The sequence below is a fragment of the Muntiacus reevesi genome, chromosome 15, assembly GCF_963930625.1.
Source record: "Muntiacus reevesi chromosome 15, mMunRee1.1, whole genome shotgun sequence".
Classification (NCBI taxonomy): domain Eukaryota; kingdom Metazoa; phylum Chordata; class Mammalia; order Artiodactyla; family Cervidae; genus Muntiacus; species Muntiacus reevesi.
The window spans coordinates 60,993,556-61,015,101 of NC_089263.1; the positions used below are offsets into that span (position 1 = coordinate 60,993,556).

The following is a 21,546-nucleotide window of genomic DNA, read 5'->3' on the forward strand; positions in this document are numbered from 1 at the left end:
GGCAACCCACTCCAGTGTTCTTGCCTGGCGGATTCTCCAGCTGAACTACGAGGGAATCCCAAAATCATTGGGGTGGGTTTCATTTATTTACTGGGCCTTGTCCTGTGTTAGAGTGGGAGGTATTCTGGGAAGCCGGGGGCAGGAGCGGGCGGTGGGTACCGTGGAAGACGGCGTGGACATTGGAGTCTCGCAGACTTGGGTTCAAGGGCTGGCTCTGCGTTTGAACAGGATTCACTTCCTGCCGTCCTTGGGGGTCCCCTCCCCTGTGTGGCACGAGGTGGCAGTCTTCCCACGGGCAGCTGTCCAGTTGTCACGGGGAGGACCGTACCCTCCTACACTTGGGGGGGGGACTCCCCGGGCAGACTGTCTTCTGGGAAGCTCGCCCCCAGGGGTGACCTCGGCCTGTCCATGGTGTGCTCTTGAACTTGGTGGGTTTCTCAGGTGCAGACATGGGGTCTCAGTTGAGACAGTGGGGTCCCCCCATATCCCAGGATGTGGCCACACCCCAATAGTCATTCTTCCCCCCTTTCCCCTGCCCCCTCGTCTTCCCCCCAGGAGCCATCCCTCCTGGGAGTTGTTCAGTCACCCAGTCGTGTCCGACTCTTTGCAGACCCCATGGACTGCAGCACACCAGACCTCCCTGTCCCTCACCGTCTCCCGGAGTTTGCCCAAGTCTGTGTCCATTGCATCGGTGGTGCCATCCAGCCATCTCATCCTCTGATGGCCTCTTCTCCTTCTGCCCTCAATCTTTGCCAGCATCAGGGACTTTTCCAATGAGTTGGCTCTTTGCATCAGATGAGCAAAATACTGGAGCTTCAGATTCAGCATCAGTTCTTCCAGCGAGTATTCAGGGTTGATTTCCCTTAAGATTGACTGATTTGATCTCCTCCTGTCCAAGGGACTTTCAAGAGTCTTCTCCAGCACCACAGTTCAAAGGCATCAATTCTTTGGCACTCAGCCTTCTTTACGGTCCAGCTCTCACAACTGTACACCACTGGAAAGACCATACCCTTGACTATAAGGACCTTTGTCGGCAGAGTAGTATCCCTGCTTTTCAGCACACTGTCTAGGTTTGTCATAGCTTTCCTGCCAAGAAGCAGTTGTCCTCTGATTTCATGGCCACGGTCACCATCCGCAGTGATTCTTGAGCCCAAGAAGAGGAAATTTGTCACTACTTCCACCTTTTCTCATTCTGTTTGTCATAAAGTAATGGGGCCCGATGGCATGATCTTAGGTTTTTAATACTTAGTTTTAAGCCAGTTCTTTCACTCTTCTCCTTCACCCTCATCAAGAGGTTCTTTAGTTCCTCCCCTCTTGGGAGCCAGGTGCTGAAGTTCTCTTGCCAAAGCCCCTGCGACAGGAGTTTGCTAGTTTTAAGTCAGTTCTTCAAATACTCTGCCAGAAGCACGTGGGGAAGAGAAACAAACCTTGCTACGCATTTAGGCAGGGCTGTTCCCGTCTTGATTAACCACGTGTTTTCCTTCTCCAAACCTCTCTTTGCTCTCATAAAAAGCACAGCTTTGGTGATAAAGTTGGGATTGTCATCTCTGGCGCTTGGTTTTAGGCATTTCTGTTTACGCTGTTTCTCTTTGCAGTTACATGGCTTTGCGTTTCTCTTTAACGTGTGTCCTTCACTTGGCATCTGTGTGACACTCGTGCGGCCATTGGAGAGGGGTCTTCCGTGACCGAGACTGACCACCAGCCCCTGCTTCCCTCTGAGAACTGTTTTGGGGAACTTCCTACTGATCTGGTGGCTCAGACTTCGCCTTCCAGTGCAGGGGCTGTGGGTTCGACCCCTGGTGAGGGAGCTAGGATTCCCACATGCCTCCTGGCCAGGAAACCAAAGGATAAAACAGAAGTAATATTGTAACAAATTCAATAAAGGCTTTAAAAATGGTCCATATCGAAAGCTGATTTGCGTTGTTGTATGGCAGAAACCAACACAATGTTGTAAAAGCGGTTTTCCTCCAATTAAAACATAAATTTAGAAAGAAATAAAACATATTTTGGTTTTGTCTCCACAGCAAACCCAAGGAGCCGGTCTTCAGCGCAGGTAAGGCTGGTTGAATGTCAGTGCGGGCACCCCTTACTCACCGCGGTACTTGAGAGGCAGTAAGAAGTGGTTGTTCGGGGCAGCTGGGATGGGCAGGACACGGGGTCCGTGTGGCGGGGCTGGGGGCTGAGTGCCCGCTGTCGGCCTGTACCTGGGGGTCTGGCGACTCACATCACTCAGAGACCACCCAGAAGAGGGTCATAAAACCTAATCCCTTTATTGCCCCCACTTAAAATGGATTCAAGATACATCCATAAGGAGAAAGCGACATGCCATTACAAGAAATTTCTCGGTTAAAACACCCTGTTGCCTTTCTCACCCCTTCCTTACTAATGGGGGCTCTCCCATCACCAGCATTTTGGTTTCTCTTGAAAGGGAAAGTCTCTGATGCATCCAGTTACAACTTTATCTAAAAGCGACTTCTTTTTCCGCCTGTGATTTCCTAAACTGCCAACTAATAGTCCATATATATCTTTTCCATGTTATCTTTTCTAACACGTGTTATAATAAGGGAGCTGCTATTTTTAGAATAGTAACCTTATTTGAAATCACATTTAAAAATGCAAAATCTTTGACAAGATTTTGTGCAATGGGCTAAATAAATTCATTTAATTTTCCAAGTTTTTTTTTCTCCTTAAGCATCGAAACACCAAAGTCAGACTTTCCTATTTATGTGCATGTGCTTCAGTATTCATTTCATTTTCAGGAAGCATGAAATTACTCACTGAAAATGTACTCGCCCTCAGCCTGCAGAGTAGGTCTGGTGTGCACTTGTCAGAACCCCTGAAATGTGTCCAGGTTTTTCTAGCGGTGGGGGCGGGGGAGCCTCTGGGCCTGGGGGCTCGAGAGCGCCCCCTGCAGGCAGGCCAGCCCCTCTTGCAGCGCCCCCTCGTCTCTTTACCCAGCACTTCTGTCTCTGTCTCCGAAATCCCAAGGGAAACGCCGGGTGACACATTGCAAAGGTAGGCGGCATTGCGGACACCTCATAGCTCTCTGAGCAAAGCTGCGCCCCCGGCTGCAGAAACGCTCTTCATACAGGCCACCCGCCACGCTCCTTGTATGAAAATGCTTTGTGATGCAAGCCACATGGGTTTATTGGACGTTCAAAGCAGTCCAGAGCATTTGCTTGGGCGGGTCTCACTGAGGAGCTAAAACCTGGACGTTTGGTGACGATTGACTGATGATAAGAACTCTTTTTAAAATCTGTATGAATGTTAAGAGAGCTATAGGGTGAACCCTGGATGCCCCGTTTTTTGGAACCTGCACTGCTGCTGGCCGCTCCCTGTGGCACCTCTGGGTTTGGGGGTTGTGTGCTGTTATCCTAACATGCCTGAAAAAAAGAACAAGCAAGCAAACGTTGCTTTCCCTCGCTGCATTTTTTGTTTTGCTTTTTTTAGATGTAGAATATCTGACTTAGATGTCCAAAACAGTGCCAAGGCTACCTCCAGAGCTTTTCTGCTCGGTCCAGTGACGTAGATATGCCCAATGAGTAAACCTGTCATAAGGACTTTTCCAGCACGTAACGATATACTCAAGTAGATATTCCATCTACATGGATTACATACCCCCGTACGAGGCTTTTGGTGTGTGCTGCGGGGTGACGTTATATTCCGTTTATTCTGAATCTGCAGTCAGTGATTCCCCTCTTAGAAAAGAACTCATGGAATCACTTGTCATTTAAGCCATCACACCCGCCCCTCTTTGTCCCCCTTCCGTTGATCTACTGAGTGCTTTTAGGGTCTTCAGTTGTGATGGCCACACCGTCTGAGGCGCTGAGATTTGGTTGAGGGATGAAGGAAGGGAAGGGGGCGGGTGAGGCGAACATGGGCAGATGCACAGAACGGGTAGGCGTGTAGGTGGCCGAGGGAGAGAGAGAAGGACCCCTGGGTGGGGTCACTGTGGCCAGTGACGTCATATATGGGAAGAGGGGGCAGGGCAGTTAGAGCGTGGGGTCCAGCAGGCAGGAGAGCAGGAGAAGGAAGGGTCCTGAATCCAGTGTGGGCCTCGATGGGTTTGGTAGCCAAGATGACCAGGGTAGGGGGCGGAGGCCGTCCGAAAGCCTGCAGCCCTGGGGGCCTCAGATGGGCTCCTCCCAGGGGAGCTGGGGAGGATGGAGCCTCGTGGAGCACTCTCACAGGAGCACCACGGAACACGGCAGCTGGCACCCTGTGCAGGAGTGAACACGTGTTGGTTTTTACTTAAAAGTCTGATTTAATACACAGAGTGAAGAGTGTGTCACATGCATGCATTTAAGACCTGAATTGCACGCACACCATAAAAGTGCAATGGCCTCTCCATTTTTAGGCAATGTCGCATGTGGCTTTGTCTGAAAATCCTCAGGAATGAGGCTTATGAAACTAATTTGTGAATGTGTTACTTACAACGTTATAATTATTTTATGACTTCCTTACCAGTTTCCTCTCTGGGCATGATTTTTCTGTTGAGTTATGGTATAGCCCCAACTGCCCAATTTAAATGCCATTAAGGGGCCCAGTCCTTTGATCTGCAGTGAAGCATCAGAATGCAGGGAGTTCTAAATCCAAACAGAATTCAACAAGAGCTCACAAGATGGTCTTATTATAATATCTTGAAAACTGTAGACAGAAAACCCTGTATTGTTTGGTTTTGTTTAAATCCAGGAGTGGCCCCTTGTCGTTGTATTATTGGGTTTTACTTTTATCCTACAGTTTATTAAAGTATCAGAAGTTATTTTGTTATAAAAATGTTTGTTCTAGAAAGGTTTATTCCCCAGCTTCTCTCTCTAATGAGTCTTTTGTTCTTTTCTTTTCTATTTCTAGCTTTTCTTTGAGCATTTTCCTTTTTGCATGCATCCCAGCATGTATTTCTGCCGGTTTTGTGTCCTTTACACCTGAATTATCCAATGTGAAAGATACATAAAGACACATTTTTACATTGCACTATAAAAAACCAATTTAAATATTGAAAGATATTTTATGAATTTTGATACTACAATTGTATATCCATTGAACTCAATAAAAAAAATTTAAGTGGATTTCTTGTGCTAGTTGTAATTTTTTGGGGTGGCATTTTCCCCCTCCTGATGATAAAGAAAATAGAAGAACTCAAATTCCATGGAAAATAATTGTTGGAATCTAATTCTTTCCTGCCTTTTGTTATTTCTTATATTACTTAAGTAAACAGAATGTCAAAGGCAAAGAAGGTGAAAATTTTTGTTTCAAACTATTTGTGTTTTAGTTAGTTTTCCCTAGGATTTTAATCAGAAATGACATAAATGGCAAAGTTCCTACTTTTGCATTGAAAGGATAGAGAAAATATAACTTTTTTTTTCAGGTACCCTGGGCACCAAGGTGTCTTACTGACCTCTTTGTTCTCTTCACAGAAGAAGGATATGTAAAAATGTTTCTTCGTGGACGCCCTGTTACCATGTACATGCCCAAAGATCAAGTGGATTCTTACAATTTGGAAGCAAAAGTAGAACTGCCAACCAAGAGACTGAAGCTGGAATGGGTGTATCCTTTATTCATTAAGTCTGACCTGAAGTCATCAGTTGATGAGTGCTTTCTTTTCCATTGTAGAAACCCATAAAACTAAACCGTGATGGCAATAAGTTGTTTGTTTTTTTTTTTTTTTTTTTTTTTAGTTGGAGGCTAATTACTTCACAACATTTCAGTGGGTTTTGTCATACATTGACATGAATCAGCCATGGAGTTACATGTATTCCCCATCCCGATCCCCCCTCCCACCTCCCTCTCCACCCGATTTCTCTGGGTCTTCCCAGTGCACCAGGCCTGAGCACTTGTCTCATCCATCCAACCTGGGCTGGTGATCTGTTTTGCCATAGATAATATACATGCTGTTCTTTCGAAACATCCCACCCTCACCTTCTCCCACAGAGTTCAATAGTCTGCTCTGTACTTCTGCGTCTCTTTTTCTGTTTTGCATATAGGGTTATCATTACCATCTTTCTAAATTCCATATATATGTGTTAGTATGCTGGCAATAAGTTTTTAAACCCAAAGAAAGAAAGAGGGATTGCCTGGAAGGAAGGACTAGCATTTCCCCTCAACCAAGTATGGCTTTGGCCAACCTTGGGAATCTAACTTAACAACCTTGGGACTCTACCTTCCAGTTAACAGTGACTAGGGACTTCCCTGGTGGTCCACTGGTTAAGACTTCGCCTTCCAATGCAGGGGCTGTGGGTTCAATCCGTGACTGAGGGACTAAGATCCCACATGCCACAGGGTGGGATCTTAACGTTGTAAATCAACTATACAGCAATTTAAAAAAGAAAAAAAAGACTTAAAAAACAGTGACTAATTGAACATGAGTATGGACTCAGTACTAAATGAAAGGAATACAATAGTCTATGGCTTAAGTTAAATGGACACGTAGCATCAATATAATACCACTGGGAAAAAAAAGAAAAAACTCTCATAAAATCTAGGCCACAGAAATCTGAGTCAGCCGTATGACTAGCATTCTTGAAACAAAGCTGCTAGAATCTTCATAACATGAGGTTTGGGAAAGTTGAATGAACTCCCAAGGATGGAATAAGAGAAAGACAAGAAATAGAGCCTGTGAAAGAGGGTGAAGTGTTGTTTTTTGGGGTTTTTTTATTTTACTATTTTATTTTACTTTAGAAGCCCACAGAGACCACCTTCCAGTCCATGCAGACTTTTAAGACAAAGAGCAAAAATCCTTTCTTCACCCTCAAACAGATATTTATTGAATACCAGTTTAATGCCAAACCCTGACAACAAATTATGTGAAGTTGGTTTAAACTGAAGCTATTGTCATTTCAGTTAGAAAAATTACTATTTGAAATTATAAAGTCACATTCCTTGGAAATTTTTTGGAATTATTTCTGTACCTAAATTTCTCAAAACCTTTTTTAATTTTTTCGGATTCAGATCGTAAGTGTTCACCTGCACCTATTTTGCCGTCTGTATCGGCACATAAAAAGTGATCCCATTCTTCTTTAAGTCAGTAATTGTTTGAAGTGGTTAAATCAAATCTGAAACACATTATTCAAGACATAGTTGTTCAACTTACTCCCAACTCATATTTTAAAAGGTGTGAAACAGTGGAGTTTGCACTAAATAAATAGTTGTTTTTCACATCCAAGTTCAAGTGATGTTTTGCTCTGAAATGGTTTTCAAACTTTGGAAGCATATATGCTAAAATCTTAACAGGTTATTATTCCTGAGGAGCTTTGGATGGTTAGGACAAGGAGGACCTAAATTTGTTACCTTTTATTGATTGATATATAGATACATGAGCTTCCCTGGTGGGTCAGATGGTAAAGAATCTGCCAGCAATGCAGAAGACCTGGGTTTCATCCCTGAGTCAGGAAGATCCCCTGGAGAAGGGAATGGCAACTCACTCCAGTATTCTTTGCCAGAGAATTCCATGGGCAGAGGAGCCTGGCGGGCTGCAGTCCTTGGGGTTGCAGAGTCGGACATAAGTGAGCGAGTAATATTTTCACTTTCCATGGCAGTGAGAGCCCAGAGAGCTAACCACTAGACAACCAGGTAACTTCCATATATACAGGTATATTGTTCACACCTCCTGCAGGTATTTTTTATAATGTAAAAAAAAGATGTTTTAAGTTAAATACGTAGCTGCCAGGTTACAATAAGCAGTAAATTCATAATTGGTTTATAACAGACATGAAAGTCATTTACCAGTGTCTTAAAATTTTCTTTTTAGATACTTTATAAGGACTGTCAAAACTCAACTTTTTTTCCTTAGAATAGGGTTTATAACCTCATATTGCTTGATATTTGAAACATTATAGCCACTTAACATCGTCAGAGGGTTGTCCAGGTGGTGCTAGTGGTAAAGAATCCACCTGCCAATGCGGAGACGCCGGAGACTTGGGTTCGATCTCTGGGTCGGGAAGATCCCCTAGAGTAGGAAATGGCAACCCTCTCCAGTATTGTTGCTGGAAAATTCCATGGGCAGAGGAGCCTGGTGGGCTGCGGTCCACGCGGTTGCAAAGATCGGACATGACTGAGCACGCCTGCACGCACGCAGCACTGCCAGATGTATTTTGTTTTCCAAACAAGCTCCAAAAGCCACGACCACAACAGGATTCAGCTCATCTTCCAGCCATGATTCTAGCACCAGGCTGAGCCTCTCTCCTTAAGCCACAGCGTGACGGCGGTTTCAGGCCCCCTGTTGGAGGTGTGTGTCTCAGGATGACGATGACGTGGAGAGTTCAAAGATGGCAAGACTCAGTGGCCCTGTTCTTCCTTTCAGTTCCAGCCCCGGAATCAAGCTCTTGGCTTTAAAAGTTAGATTCAAGACAGCAAGTGGACACATTCTAGATTGTGGTCATGGTTCAGCATATCTCCACAAGTAATGTGGGAACTAGAGTAAACGGTACACAAGAGAGGCAGCAGAAAGGAAAGAAAAAAAATAAGCAGAGTACCCCGGCATTCTTGGGAGATCAGTGTCAGGTCACCCTTCAGGTGACTTTCATTCTAGCGTCAGGATGGTACCTCTAACAGAATGTTATGGTCACTGGCCTTTCAGGAGACCAGCTTGGGAAAAATTTAAACCCAGCCTAGGTGTGATGAAAACGCATCTACATAAGATTTCAACAGTTCAAGCAAGCAGTGTGGGCCCTGGCCACTGATTTCCTGGATCCATGACTGATGGGCCAAATTGAAGAGGTCACTTCCTAGTTATTGTACAAGCGTCTGATCCAGTTACTGTTAGCAGTAGAATAGCAAATCACCATGTTTCTTCAGGCTGAATCAAACCCAGGTCTCCCGCATTGCAGGCGGGTTCTTTATCATCTGAGCCACCAGGGAAGCCCAAGAATACTGGAGTGGGTAGCCTATCCCTTCTCCAGCGGATCTTCCTGACCCAGGAATCGAACTGGGGTCTCCCTCGTTGCAGGTGGATTCTTTACCAGTGGAGCTACCAGGTCATATTATAATACATACTTTCAAAAAAAAAACCCACACCTTTGTATTGTTAAAAAAAGTATCAGCAATTACCACCAAATCAATTACCACTTGCAACTTTATTGCCTGCCTATTGAGGGGGGTCCAATGTATTGAATATTTGGCGTGGAGTATTTCAAATTTAGTCTTCTTTAAATTCGTGAAGTTGACAGTAACAGTCACATAGAAATTTAGTGCCTGTCCCAGCTGAAGAAAGCTGATGTTTTGTTAGCTCCGAAAAGAAGGCACGTTTTGCCTTGACGCACACGAAGCTACGGGTACCGGGGTCGAGACTGCCGGAACAACCTGTACTTGCTCCCGACGGGCGAGACGGTCTATTTCATCGCGTCGGTGGTCGTGCTCTACAACGTGGAGGAGCAGCTCCAGAGGCACTACGCGGGCCACAACGACGACGTGAAGTGGTGAGTCCCCAGAGCCGACGCCTGTGACGCCTGTGCAGGGGGTGTGGGCAGAAAGGGCTCCGTGATGGAGAGAACCGCAGAGAAGCAGAGAGAGCTGAGGACATGGGGTCTTTGAGAACAGCTCTTGTTTGTGCTCTGGGCTGTCTTCTGGCTCCCTGGCGCTCTAAGACCCATTCTTTGGTTTTCTATTCTCATGACACATCGTCTTCAGCAACCGTTAACAATTTGTTTGTTACCTAAACAAACATCTCTAACAGACTCCTGTCTGGGGGGCTTCTCGTGCTAATGGCTGCTAATTTGGGTGTTCAGTTTTTAATAAAAATGTTTTGCCTCTTGTTTCTGGGTGGGTCTGCTATTCCTATAATTCATTTATACCTTTGGTAATGATTTTATGTATCTTGGAAAGATGGGTGGGAGAATAGATGGGTTTATATTATTTCTATTTGCCCTAAGTCCCTGATCAGTTATAAAAATCCTGTTGGAAAAAGAGGATGTCTTTGCTGTTTGATGGACTCAGAATGACTTCTTAATAAAGACTGTACACTAATTAAACAATTCTGAGATCAAAGTGGTATTTCCCAAGCAGGGGATGCTTTTCCTTTGAGTTTGGAAATTCCCTACAGATAAAGAAATGGAAGATGAAATGAAATACGCACCAATTGTCTAAGGTCTTTGGGAGCTCAGAGAATTTATCAAGAGTGTGTAAGAAGTCAGACACGTGTATTTCTCACATTTAAATTTTTGACCAGAGTATATTTGATCTTTAAAAGAGTAGATGTTTTGTGTTTTCTTTGTTTGGTTTGTTTGGGGTTTTTTTGACAGTCTGAACATTTGATCATCATAGACACATTATTAATATAGGTAAATGAAACTATGAAAAATTGAGTTTGGACTTACCTAAGAACAGGTGCTTTATGAAGATCTCTTTTTAGCCTTGCAGTTCACCCCGATAGGGTCACAATAGCCACGGGACAAGTTGCAGGCACGTCCAAGGATGGAAAAGTGAGTGATCTTTTCATGTTTTCGTAATGAACTAGTAACACAAAATGATTTTTCTGAAAACATTTTGCTGATGAACAAGCCTACTTCTACTTAGGTATATGTCTGTGAGTGTGCATGCTCAGTTGCTTCAGTCATGTCCAACTCGTTGCAACCCCACGGACTGTAGCCCGCCAGGATCCTCTATCCATGTGATTCTCCAGGCAAGAATGCTGGAGTGGGAGGCCATTCCCTCCTCCAGAGATCTTCCCGACCCAGAGGTTGAACCCGTGTCTCTTACGTCTCCTGCATTGGCAGGTGGGCCTTTTACCACTAGCACCACCACCTGGGAAGCTCAAATTTGAATTTAATCTCTCAATTTGAGCTTTTATTACAAATGAAAATTCTTACACTGACCTTAAAAAAAAACCCTTGAGCTCACGTTAATTTCAGCTAATTTTTAAATAGCGTTGCTCTTGCCTAAGAAGTCATTAATTCTTCAGATACTTATTTACTCACGTGATAAACATTAACATGTTAAGTAATCATGAGAAATCATCGTTTGAATATGGGGCATTTTGCCTCTTCAGTGAATTTCAGATACCTTATGCCATGAGTCCCTTATTATCATGACTTTAATCCATGGAGTTTGTGTCTATGTGTCATCCACAAGGGCTGCTTAAAGGGTTTTTGCAAAATTTTATAAGCAAAGGCTTCAGTTTGTATTTTAAGAAATCAGAGAAGGAGCTAGTGGAATTTGGCAAATACAGCAATTCAAAACTGGCTTCCACTTATTTACCACAACCTATGGTCATTGTTATGTTTTATCCAAAACATCTTGTAACTTTTCTGATGTCTACTTTTGTATAGTCTATCAACGCACAATATATAATCTGAAATTAATTACACTAAGTAGTTCCATTTTTATCATGAGTGCTACCGTTTTTCAGAAAGTATTTTAATAATATCAAATTTTAAATATTTATGCTATTTTCCATTAAAATCCTGCACTTGAAAGGAGGTAACAGGAACAATGGAAATCAGACTGCTATTCTGTAAACACACAGGGAACAGAGTCTTTTTTCTTTTTTTTTTAATGTTAAATGACCTTTAAGTTATTCAAAATCAGTAGTAAATCATTTGTTTCTCCCTCTAGTGAATGAACTGTGTATTTCAGCTTCTGGCCTTGAAATGGAATCAGAACCTTAGAGCCAGAGAAAATGTTTTCTCTGAATAGCTGAGCTATTCCTTTCCATTTACAAGTGGAGAACTCCAGAGAGGCCAAGTGACTGTCTGTGAACATCCAGCTGCTTAGGGACAAGTCCAGACTAGAACCCAGTTCCCCCGTCCGTTGTGTACAAAGCTAGCCCTTTTCCTGATAAATCTGCTGGTGGTTCTGTAATGCTTTCTTCTATTAAGGAAGAGAAAAATTAGCACAGCTGAGAAGGTTTTGAACTAATCATAACCATTCTAAGTTTGTATTTGTGTATTATCAATTTCCTGTGGGGCCCAAGAATGTGAAGTTCTTAATACCACTGGTGGTAGTGGTCATGATAAATTTAAACATGCTTACCCCTTAGTGGCAATACAAACTTTAAAAGAGTAACCCTTACATGAGATTCCATTTTCTTTGTCAGTTTTCAGTTTTAAAACTCAGATACTTTAGATATACAAATGTAATATCAGTTCCTGTGGGACGGTTATCAAGAATTGACTGTTCGAAGTTTGAAACTTGGTATTAGTTGCTCAGTTGTGTCTGACTCTGCGGCCCCATGGACTGTAGCCTGCCAGCCTCCTCTGTCCATGGAATTCTCCAGGCAGAACCCGGGTCTCCTGCATTGCAGGCAGGTTCTTTACCATCTAAGCCGCCAGAGAAGCCCCTAAAACTTGGTAGACTTCCCCTACAGCTAAATTGGCCACAGGAGCCATGACCTCCAGAAGATATTCAGTTCAGTTCAGTTCAGTCGCTCAGTCGTGTCCGACTCTTGCAACCCCATGAACCTCAGCACGCCAGGCCTCCCTGTCCATCACCAACTCCCAGAGTTTACCCAGACTCATGTCCATTGAGTCAGTGATGCCATCTTATCCTCTGTCGTCCCCTTCTCCTCCTGCCTTCAATCTTTCCCAACATCAAGGTCTTTTCAAATGAGTCAGCTCTTTGCATCAGGTGGCCAAAGTATTGGAGTTTCAACTTCAACATCAATCCTTCCAATGAACACCCAGGACTGATCTCCTTTAGGATGGACTGGTTGGATCTCCTTGCAGTTCAAGGGACTCTCAAGAGTCTTCTCCAACACCACAGTTCAACAGCATCATTTCTTTGGCACTCAGCTTTCTTTATAGTCCAACTCTCACATCCATACATGACTTCTGGAAAAACCATAGCCTTGACTAGACGGACCTTTGTTGACAAAGTAATGTCTCTGCTTTTTAATATGCTGTCTAGGTTGGTCATAACTTTCCTTCCAAGGAGTAAGCGTCTTTTAATTTCATGGCTGCAATCACCATCTGCAGTGATTTTGGAGCCCAGAAAAATAAAGTCTGACACTGTTTCCACTGTTTCCCCATCTATTTGCCATGAAGTGATGGGACCGGATGCCATGATCTTAGTTTTCTGAATGTTGAGCTTTAAGCCAACTTTTTCACTCTCCTCTTTCACTTTCATCAAGAGGCTCTTTAGTTCTCTCACTTTCTGCCTTAAGGGTGGTGTCATCTGCATATCTGAAGTTATTGACATTTCTCCCGGCAATCTTGATTCCAGCTTGTGCTTCCTCCAGCCCAGCGTTTCTCATGATGTACTCTGCATATAAGTTAAACAAGCAGGGTGACAATATACAGCCTTGATGTACTCCTTTTCCTATTTGGAACCAGTCTGTTTTTCCATGTCCAGTTCTAACTGTTACTTCCTGACCTGCATACAGGTTTCTCAAGAGGCAGGTCAGGTGGTCTGGTATTCCCATCTCTTTCAGAATTTTCCACAGTTTATTGTGAGATATTGGGAATATTTTATTTATTGTAAAAACACAGAGTCTTAAATGCATTTAAAAAAAAAAAAAAAAAAGCTTTTGCTTTGGGACTTCCTTGGTGGCCCCTTGGATAAGACTGCACTTACAATGGATTCATGGGTTCCAATGGGAGCATGGATTCAATCCCTGATCAGGGAACTAAGATCCCACAGGCCATGTGGTGTAGCCAAAAAAAAAAAAAAAAAATCACTTTAATTTACTTTCAATATTTTGCATGTAAATATCAAACTGATTTGAAATAAAACCTTACAACATAAAAGGATAAAACAAAGAACTGGGGGGAAAAATAGCATTAAAAAAAAAGACTTTTGACAAAGTTGAAGTAGCTTCAATACAAAGGTGAATTTGTAGACTCAGCACGATGAGTGACCCAGCATTTTCTTCTGAAGCAGCAGTTACCCCCACACGTGCGCATCTGGGATTCCGTGACGTTGAATACGCTGCATGTCATCGGAATCGGGTTTTTTGACCGAGCCGTCACCTGTATCGCATTCTCAAAATCTGTAAGTGTGAACCCTGTGGGTCTTGCCGCTTTGTCCACACAGGGAGGAGAGACCCAGCTCACGGTTGAAGAGGGAGAGGTAACTCGCCCGTACCTGCCCAGGTGTGTGTGTGCAGATCTGAACTCTGAAACCTCCCGCCTGCCAGGCCCCCTGGTTCAGAGGGAGCACATGCTTGGTCTCACACGCTCCCAGTCAGACGTTTCCATGGTGATGAGAAGAGGTCCTGCGGCCACACTGTCTCAGGCTCATGGAGCAGTCTTGCCTCCTCTGGCCTTGAATTTCCATGTCTGTGCCATCCCCACCTGCTGCCTGGCCGTAAGCGGGAGCTGGAGGGGCCTCGTGGTCCCCAGGCTTCCTCAGGATGAACCTTTAAAGTCCTAGTCAGCCAGTTAGAAACACATAGGTGTTCACATCAGCGTGCCTTGCCCCTCACCCCCAGCACCCATCCCCTCATACAACCTTACCACAACCAGGCCCATGCCCTGCGCCCCGGAGCTGCAGACACTGTCCCCTCCAGTGCGAGAGCTCTGCAGCCCCGGGAGGCTAGTTCTGGCAGAAATGGTACTGAAGTCCCCCCAGACCCCTCCCTCCTGCTCCTGTGCCCGTTAACCCCCACATTCCGCTGTCCCCACCATCTCTCTGCCCAAGTCCTAAGCAGATCTCAACAGTAATGGGTAAAACTTTTTAATAAAGATGTAGCAGACTCGTGACTGAAAATAAAATTACGTTCCTTTTTAATCATGCTCAGTCTGTTAATTCTCGAGTATAGTCCTCCTATGAGTACCTCCTTTTTTTCCTAGAATGGAGGCAGCAACCTCTGTGCAGTGGACGACTCCAATGACCACGTGCTGTCCGTGTGGGACTGGCAGAAGGAGGAGAGGCTGGCGGACGTCAAGGTCTGTGTGCCCGCCTGCTGCGGGGCTACCTCGTCCGTTTCCCGCATGGAGCCGTCTTCCCTGGGCCGTGGGCTCTGTCCCCGCCGCTGCCCCCGGCGGGACCCCTTCTCGAGGAGCCCTCGGGCCCCGGCTCTCTCCCCTCAATCCCAAGGCCTGGCAGGCTTCCTGCTTCTCTTCACGGCGTCTGTAAGGGTTTCGTATCCTCATTCTACAGCCACCAGCCTCTTAATTCGCTCCATCGCTCCGTCGGTCACTTCCTCCCTCACTTACTTGCTCATGTTCTTTCTATCATCCACAAATACTGAGGTCCCCTTTTCACGCACATGTCAAAAGTAGTACTGGCGGGGTGATGACAAGTGAGATGTGCCCGCTGCCCGGGTGGAGGGCCAGGCAGGGATCTGGGGATCAGGGAAGCTTGTCCAGAGCTTAGTGGACTCAGGAAGGGGGAGCGAGATCTTGGTCCTCCCAGTGGGGCTTTTCTTGCGGGGGGGGCATTGAACTTCCCAATATGTCAGTGAAGTTTCCTTAAGCTTTCTTGTGCTTTCCTCCTGTTAAAACATGATTGGGTCTATTTTTATAGAAATGGCTTCAGATTCCTCACCCTGGCATCCTTTAGCCTTAGATCCCCTTACTGATCTAGCCGTAGGACCACCACTGGGTCGCCTGAGCTACCTGTCACTGAGAGCTCCAGTGGATTACCTGGCTTGCATTACTTTCGTGTGTGTGTGGGGGAAACAGACTGTATTCTAACAGGGTGTGAGCATACCTGTTTTTATACTATAGCTGTGCCTTCTCTGTTTTGCTCAAGTATTTCAGTTCTTGCTGTGTCTTTAGTTGGAAGTAATCAGAGCAAATTATTGTCTAGGTTTAGGAATGTATAACTGAATTATCACGCAGAAGGAGCAGTCAGGGTCAGATTCATGGGAACAGGGTGCAAGTCATGAAAACTGATAACAGGGTGAGGCCGGTGAAGTGATAGCCAAAGAGCCAGCTCCCCTTCTGGACTCCAGACTCCATCACCAAGCTGCCAGCAGAGTCCTGGGGATCAGAACCAGGCAAAGAGGGCAGCCAGAGTGGGCCAGGAGTGGTGGAGCTGAATAAAATCCAGGTTCCGGGGCCCTTGCCATCACTCGATGAGGCTGAGACCTACGGTTCTTAAGTCCCAGCCCCTCCTTCAGCCAGAGCATGGCGGTGTGCCTGCTCCATGCCAGGTCCCAAGAGTCCTCGTGCAGAAGGCGACCCTGTGGTCCTGTCCGCAGGGCCCCGGGAGGGAAACAGACAAGGAGAGGAGTCCGCACACACAGACACAAGTTGAGTGACCAGAGGAGATGAATCCGGGGGCGGGGGGAAGTATCAGGAGGCCTGGTGCTCACCCTGAGTTACCTATTTGTGGTTCAGATTTTATTTATTTCCTTAAGTGTCTCAAGAGATCTGAGACATCTGATTCTCCTGTTTTGTGCAAAGTGTTCAAACGAAGCCGTATTTGCCGCGGATTTCCACCCCACCGACACCAATATCATCGTAACCTGTGGAAAGTCCCACCTCTACTTCTGGACGCTAGAAGGAAGCTCCCTCATTAAGAAGCAAGGATTATTTGAGGTAAGGTGGAATTGCATCTCATTTTATTTTTCACCAGTGGTGCTTGTGATCCCCTGGCTCTTAAGGAAGCTCTGAGGCATCGCAGCCTTAGAATTTGTTTTAATTGGTCCAGGTGGGGGTGTCATGATAAAGATTGTTCCTGGAGATCCCTGACGGAGTTGGGGAGCCCCTCATGGATGACACTGGTAATGCTGATAAGGAAGGACCGACACAGGGAGAAGTGCCAGGAAAGGGTGCCAGAGGGCCGCGGCCCTCACTGTGGCCTGCTGATTGTAAAGAGCAACGAAGAAGGCGCCCAGGAGACTGCAATGCAAGTCTGCCGTGGGTGATGGGCAGCCTTGGTGCCGTTTAGCCCAGCACCTGAGGCCTCATGAGAGCGCCCACATGGCACCTGATGGCCTGTGGGCCCAGAGGCTGAGTTGGAGGACTGCTTTATCCCGGTGCCGGGCCGTAGTCATGACAACACCGCCCCTTGGCCACTCCAACACCCTCCCCTGCTGTAACAGCCTGCAGCCGTGTAAGTACCAGATACTTTAGACCAGATAATTTCAGGGCGTAATTTACATACTGGTGGATGAGAAGGAGAGGCACGCAGTGTGGTAGCAACAGCTGACACCATCCAGCTTGGGGTGCCTGTGATTCTCGATGTTCTTAATACAAGCATAAGGATGTCTTGATCTTACATACATATGTATTCTTTTTTAAACATTCTGCAGAAGCAAGAAAAGCCAAAGTTCGTCCTCTGTGTGACTTTTTCTGAAAACGGTGACACCATCACCGGAGATTCGAGTGGCAACATACTGGTGTGGGGAAAAGGTAACAAGCGATGCTCCTCAAGCATACTCTTGGGTAATGTTCTAAGTAAGAAGCCCAAAGTGGCTCCCATCAAGATTGTCCGTTAATATCATTTCCAAGTTTGCTATTTGATTCCGAGATACATAGGTACCTACATATGTGTGTGTGTGTGTAACTTGGAATCAAAAAAACTAGGACAGAGAAAAATGAAACTAGTAAGCTGTTGGCTTCTGTTGTTCTGAAAGGTTCTTTAGGCCCAAGACGTTGTAATGGAATTAATCGCTTTATGGGGAGATATGATAACAACTCGTAATGATGAAATCATCGAAGACTATTTAGCTCTACAGCGTTCAACTTCTCTGCTCCACACAACACTTGGCAGATGTTGACCGAGTGTTGATTATGTGCCTGAAGCCGTGTGCCAGGCACTGAGCGTACAGATGAGTCAGGTGGGCATCAGTGGGCACGCAGTGTGACGGGGAGGACTCCTGACTCCAAAACACTTTGAGTCGAGTTCACTGAGCCTTTATGAGTGTTTACCGTGGGCCAGGAAAACAGAAGATGCACCGTCTCTGTACTCAAGGGCCTCAGAGCTTGGGGTACGGGGTGAAGGTAGAAACCGGGCCACCAGGGGAATGTCAGTTAACACGGTGACCTTTGTGGTATCCCTGCTACCCTGGGTGCCACGGGTTCTGCAGACACACGGGTTCATTTCACCCTGAGAACCGTGCGGGGGAAAGGCAGTAGCCCCATGACACCAAGGAGGGAACTGAGACAGAGCGATCGACTCACTTGTCCAGGGACTCACAGCTCATTTCTCAGCCACGTGCGGTGCAGCTGAACTCCTCGCACGCTATATGCTTCATCTGAGCATGTTTTCCTTTATTATTTTTTAAGTTATTTTAAGGAAGTACAGTTGATTTACAATGCTGTGTTCATTTCTGCTCTATAGCAAGGAGATTCAGTTGTACGTATAAATCTACATCCTCCTTTTTATTATTCTTCTGACTGTGCTGGGTCTTCACTTCCCTAGTTGGGGTGAGCAGGAGCTCCGCTCGCTGTGGCGTGGCTGCTCCTGCTGCGAGCCCAGCTCTGGGCGCCCAGGCTTCAGTAGTTGTGGTGCTCGGACTTACTTGCTCCGAGGCACGTGGGATCTTCCTGGGCCAGGGATCTAACCCGTGTCCTCTGCATTGGCAGGTGAATTCTTCATCGAATTCTTTACCCCGAGCCATCAGGGAAGCCCTGTGTATTCTTTTTCATATTCTTTTCCATTGTGGTTTGTCAGGGTGTTGAATACAGTCCCCTGCTCCTCCGCAGTAGGACCTTGTTGGATGTCCATTCTATGTGCGATAATTTACGTCTGCTGACTCCAATCTCCCGGTTCATCCTCCCCTCCCCCTTGCCCTGTGTTCTTTAATTAGAAAGTAACCCAGTTCACGTTTGTCTGTGTTAGCCGCTTAGCCGTGTCCGACTCTGCGACCCCATGGACTGTAGCCCGCCAGGCTCCTCTGTCCATGGACTTCTGCAGGCAGGAGTACTGCAGTGGGCTGCCATTTCCTTCTCCACGTTTCTCTCATGTTTGTCTAGTACCCTGAGAACATGCAGAAATTGAATCCTATATAGATTCACACTGCACTGGTGTTCTAACTGATAATATCTCGTTTTAAAACAGAAATGAGATGGGCAGAGGTGAGCCCTTTGAACAGCGTCCTAAGCGTGGTTTTCTCGTTGTGTTTAGGTACGAATCGAATAAGCTACGCGGTTCCAGGGGCCCACGAGGGCGGTATTTTCGCACTTTGTATGTTAAGGGATGGCACCCTTGTGTCAGGAGGAGGGAAGGACCGCAAGCTCATTTCTTGGGATGGAAATTACCAGAAGCTTCATAAAACCGAGGTGAGACAGCACATCACACTGCCGACACTCGTTTTGAACCTTAAACTGTTATGTCAACCAGTTTCCTTATGAGTTTGAAATCTTCTGCTTACTGTTTTGAAAACTGTTTAGATAAAATTTTACGAAATGGGGGAACATTTTATATAGAATCATGAAGGCAGTTTACTAAAATGGAATTCGATTTATAAAATGTGAGGTGGTCACATTTCAACATCTAGAGTATTATCGTAGAAGCAATCTTACAAGGGAGTATTTTCCACATTTTGATTAACCCTTAAAATATTTGTTGTCTTTTCCCTGTAATTGCCAGCATGTTGCTTTGGAGACATCATCACTTGGAACCAATATTTACTGAGTATCTGCTTTGAACGTGACTGAACACCAACACTGTCTCTAGAGCTTTGACTTCTTTTGCATTTCTTTCACCTCCTTATTACCTAATTAGCAACCCTGGACTCCAGTAGGAGGCAGAGGCAAGAAATGCAATATTCCTTCTACACACTGAATTTTCTTTCCCAGGCCCTGGGAAACTCTGAGCAGACAGAAATCACGGTTGGCCTCAATCTGAAGGTTGAGCATCTTCCCCTCCAGCGTAGCGTGGACGCCTTGTAGAACTTTATCGTTGCTTAGTTGCTAAGTTCTGTCCAACTCTTTGAAACCCCATGGACTGCAGCATGCAGGCTCCTCTGTCTTTCACTGTCTCCCAGAGTTGGCTCAAATTCATGTCCATTGAGTTGATGATGCCATCCAACCATCTGATCCTCTGTCCCCCCCTTCTCCTCCTGCCCTCAATCTTTCCCAGCATCAGGGTCTTTTCCAGTGAGTCGGCTCTTGGTATCAGCTGGCCAAAGTAGTGAAGCTTCAGCTTCAGCATCTGTCCTCCCAGTGGATATTCAGGGTTGATTTCCTCTAGGATGGACTGGTTGGATCTCCTTGCAGTCCAAGGGACTCTCAAGAGTCTCCTCCAGCCCCACAGTTCAAAAGCATCAATTCTTCGGCTCTCAGCCTTCCTTATGGTCCAACTCTCACATCCGCACATGACTACTGGAAACACCATAGCTTTCAAAGTCAGATGCCCATAGCACAACGACATCAGAGGACAGCCTCACACGTGCTCTGGCAGTGTGAGAATTTTGTTTTGCTGATTACTGGTCTTCATAAAGAAAGGCCTTCATCTGAGTTTTGGAAATCACTTTCCTTTCATGGAGACTTTAATTGTGGTAGCATTTTTTATAATAAGATTTGACCAGCATTTTTTTGAACCCAAGTAGCATTGCAATCCTAAGAAATAGTCCAAAGCCTCATCTAGTATTATAGAAGATACTCACCATTTTTAAGTATCTATAATCCTTTATCAGCATGAATTGTTATCATCTTTTCTCAGATCTATGCTAACCCACTGGTAAAAAGTTTGTATGAGAACGGGCCACTCTTTACCGTCCCAGAACCACAGTGCCTGGAGTCGACCCCAGGCTGTGATTTTTGTTCCTTTGAAAAAGTACAAGAACCTCTGCTTATTTTATCCTAGCAAATTGTTCTTGAATGATGTATTTTGAAATCATTTTTATTAACACTTAATCACATGTGTACTAGCATGAGCAGTGGATTTGAAAACTAAATAAAGTTGCCAAGAGATTTATCATTTCAAGTTACAATAAATTTTTAGGAATGCTTATTACAGCATGTTACATATTCCTTACTTCCTAAATATTACCTGCTTCTGCTAGCATAACAAGTGAAGAGTAAACTGCCCAGTCGTATTTATTATTTTTTAATTTTGTTCAGAAAAAAGTGCCTCATTGTAAGTTTTTTCCCAGTTGGAGTATAATCGCTTTTCCACGTCGTGTTGTTTTCTGTATAACAGAGGGAATCAGCATCACCTGTGCATACGTCCCCTTCCTCTTGGACCTCCCTGCCACACATCCACCCCCATCCCACCCATCTAAGTCACCACAGAGGACCCAGCTGGTCCTCTTTTTTACAACCTTACTCTTGCTCATTCTTTTAAGGTGTATAAAATGTTTGAAGTTTAAACATACAATTAAGGGTTTGGATCATTCACTCAAGTTCTTTCTCTGTCTCCTTGTTACATGTGTGTGTGTGTGTCATTATGACAGGAGCTGTCATCATGATAAGTAAACAAGTATTTTGAATGATGGAACTAGTAATTTAATGACACCTGAAATCTTTTCCATGCAGATTCCAGAACAGTTTGGCCCCATACGGACAGTGGCCGAAGGAAAAGGCGATGTGATATTGATAGGCACGACCAGAAACTTTGTTCTGCAGGGCACGCTGTCGGGGGACTTCACACCCATCACTCAGGTAGGCATCAGCTCAACAAGTCCATCAAACACCTTCATGTTGTGTAATAGTAGAATATAAGACAGGGCCTCCCTGTGGGCTCAGATGGCAAAGAATCTGCCTGCAATGCAGGAGACCCAGG

The 21,546-nt window shown here is 45.3% G+C and overlaps 1 protein-coding gene across 5 annotated transcripts in view; it reads left to right on the top strand.

Moving 5' to 3' along the window:
* EML1 (EMAP like 1) overlaps window positions 1-21,546 on the top strand; it is a 191,550-nt gene that overhangs the window by 154,752 nt on the left and 15,252 nt on the right. For 2 of the 5 annotated variants that reach the window (XM_065905958.1, XM_065905956.1), the window contains exons 5-15: window positions 2,025-2,053; window positions 2,959-3,015; window positions 5,415-5,544; window positions 9,261-9,410; window positions 10,343-10,412; window positions 13,804-13,917; window positions 14,718-14,813; window positions 16,278-16,412; window positions 17,129-17,228; window positions 18,946-19,100; window positions 21,300-21,425. In XM_065905958.1, coding sequence (XP_065762030.1) covers window positions 2,025-2,053; window positions 2,959-3,015; window positions 5,415-5,544; window positions 9,261-9,410; window positions 10,343-10,412; window positions 13,804-13,917; window positions 14,718-14,813; window positions 16,278-16,412; window positions 17,129-17,228; window positions 18,946-19,100; window positions 21,300-21,425 — 1,162 coding nt within the window. The remainder of the gene's footprint in view (window positions 1-2,024; window positions 2,054-2,958; window positions 3,016-5,414; window positions 5,545-9,260; window positions 9,411-10,342; window positions 10,413-13,803; window positions 13,918-14,717; window positions 14,814-16,277; window positions 16,413-17,128; window positions 17,229-18,945; window positions 19,101-21,299; window positions 21,426-21,546) is intronic. The other 3 variants (XM_065905957.1, XM_065905959.1, XM_065905960.1) reach the window with 3 other exon arrangements.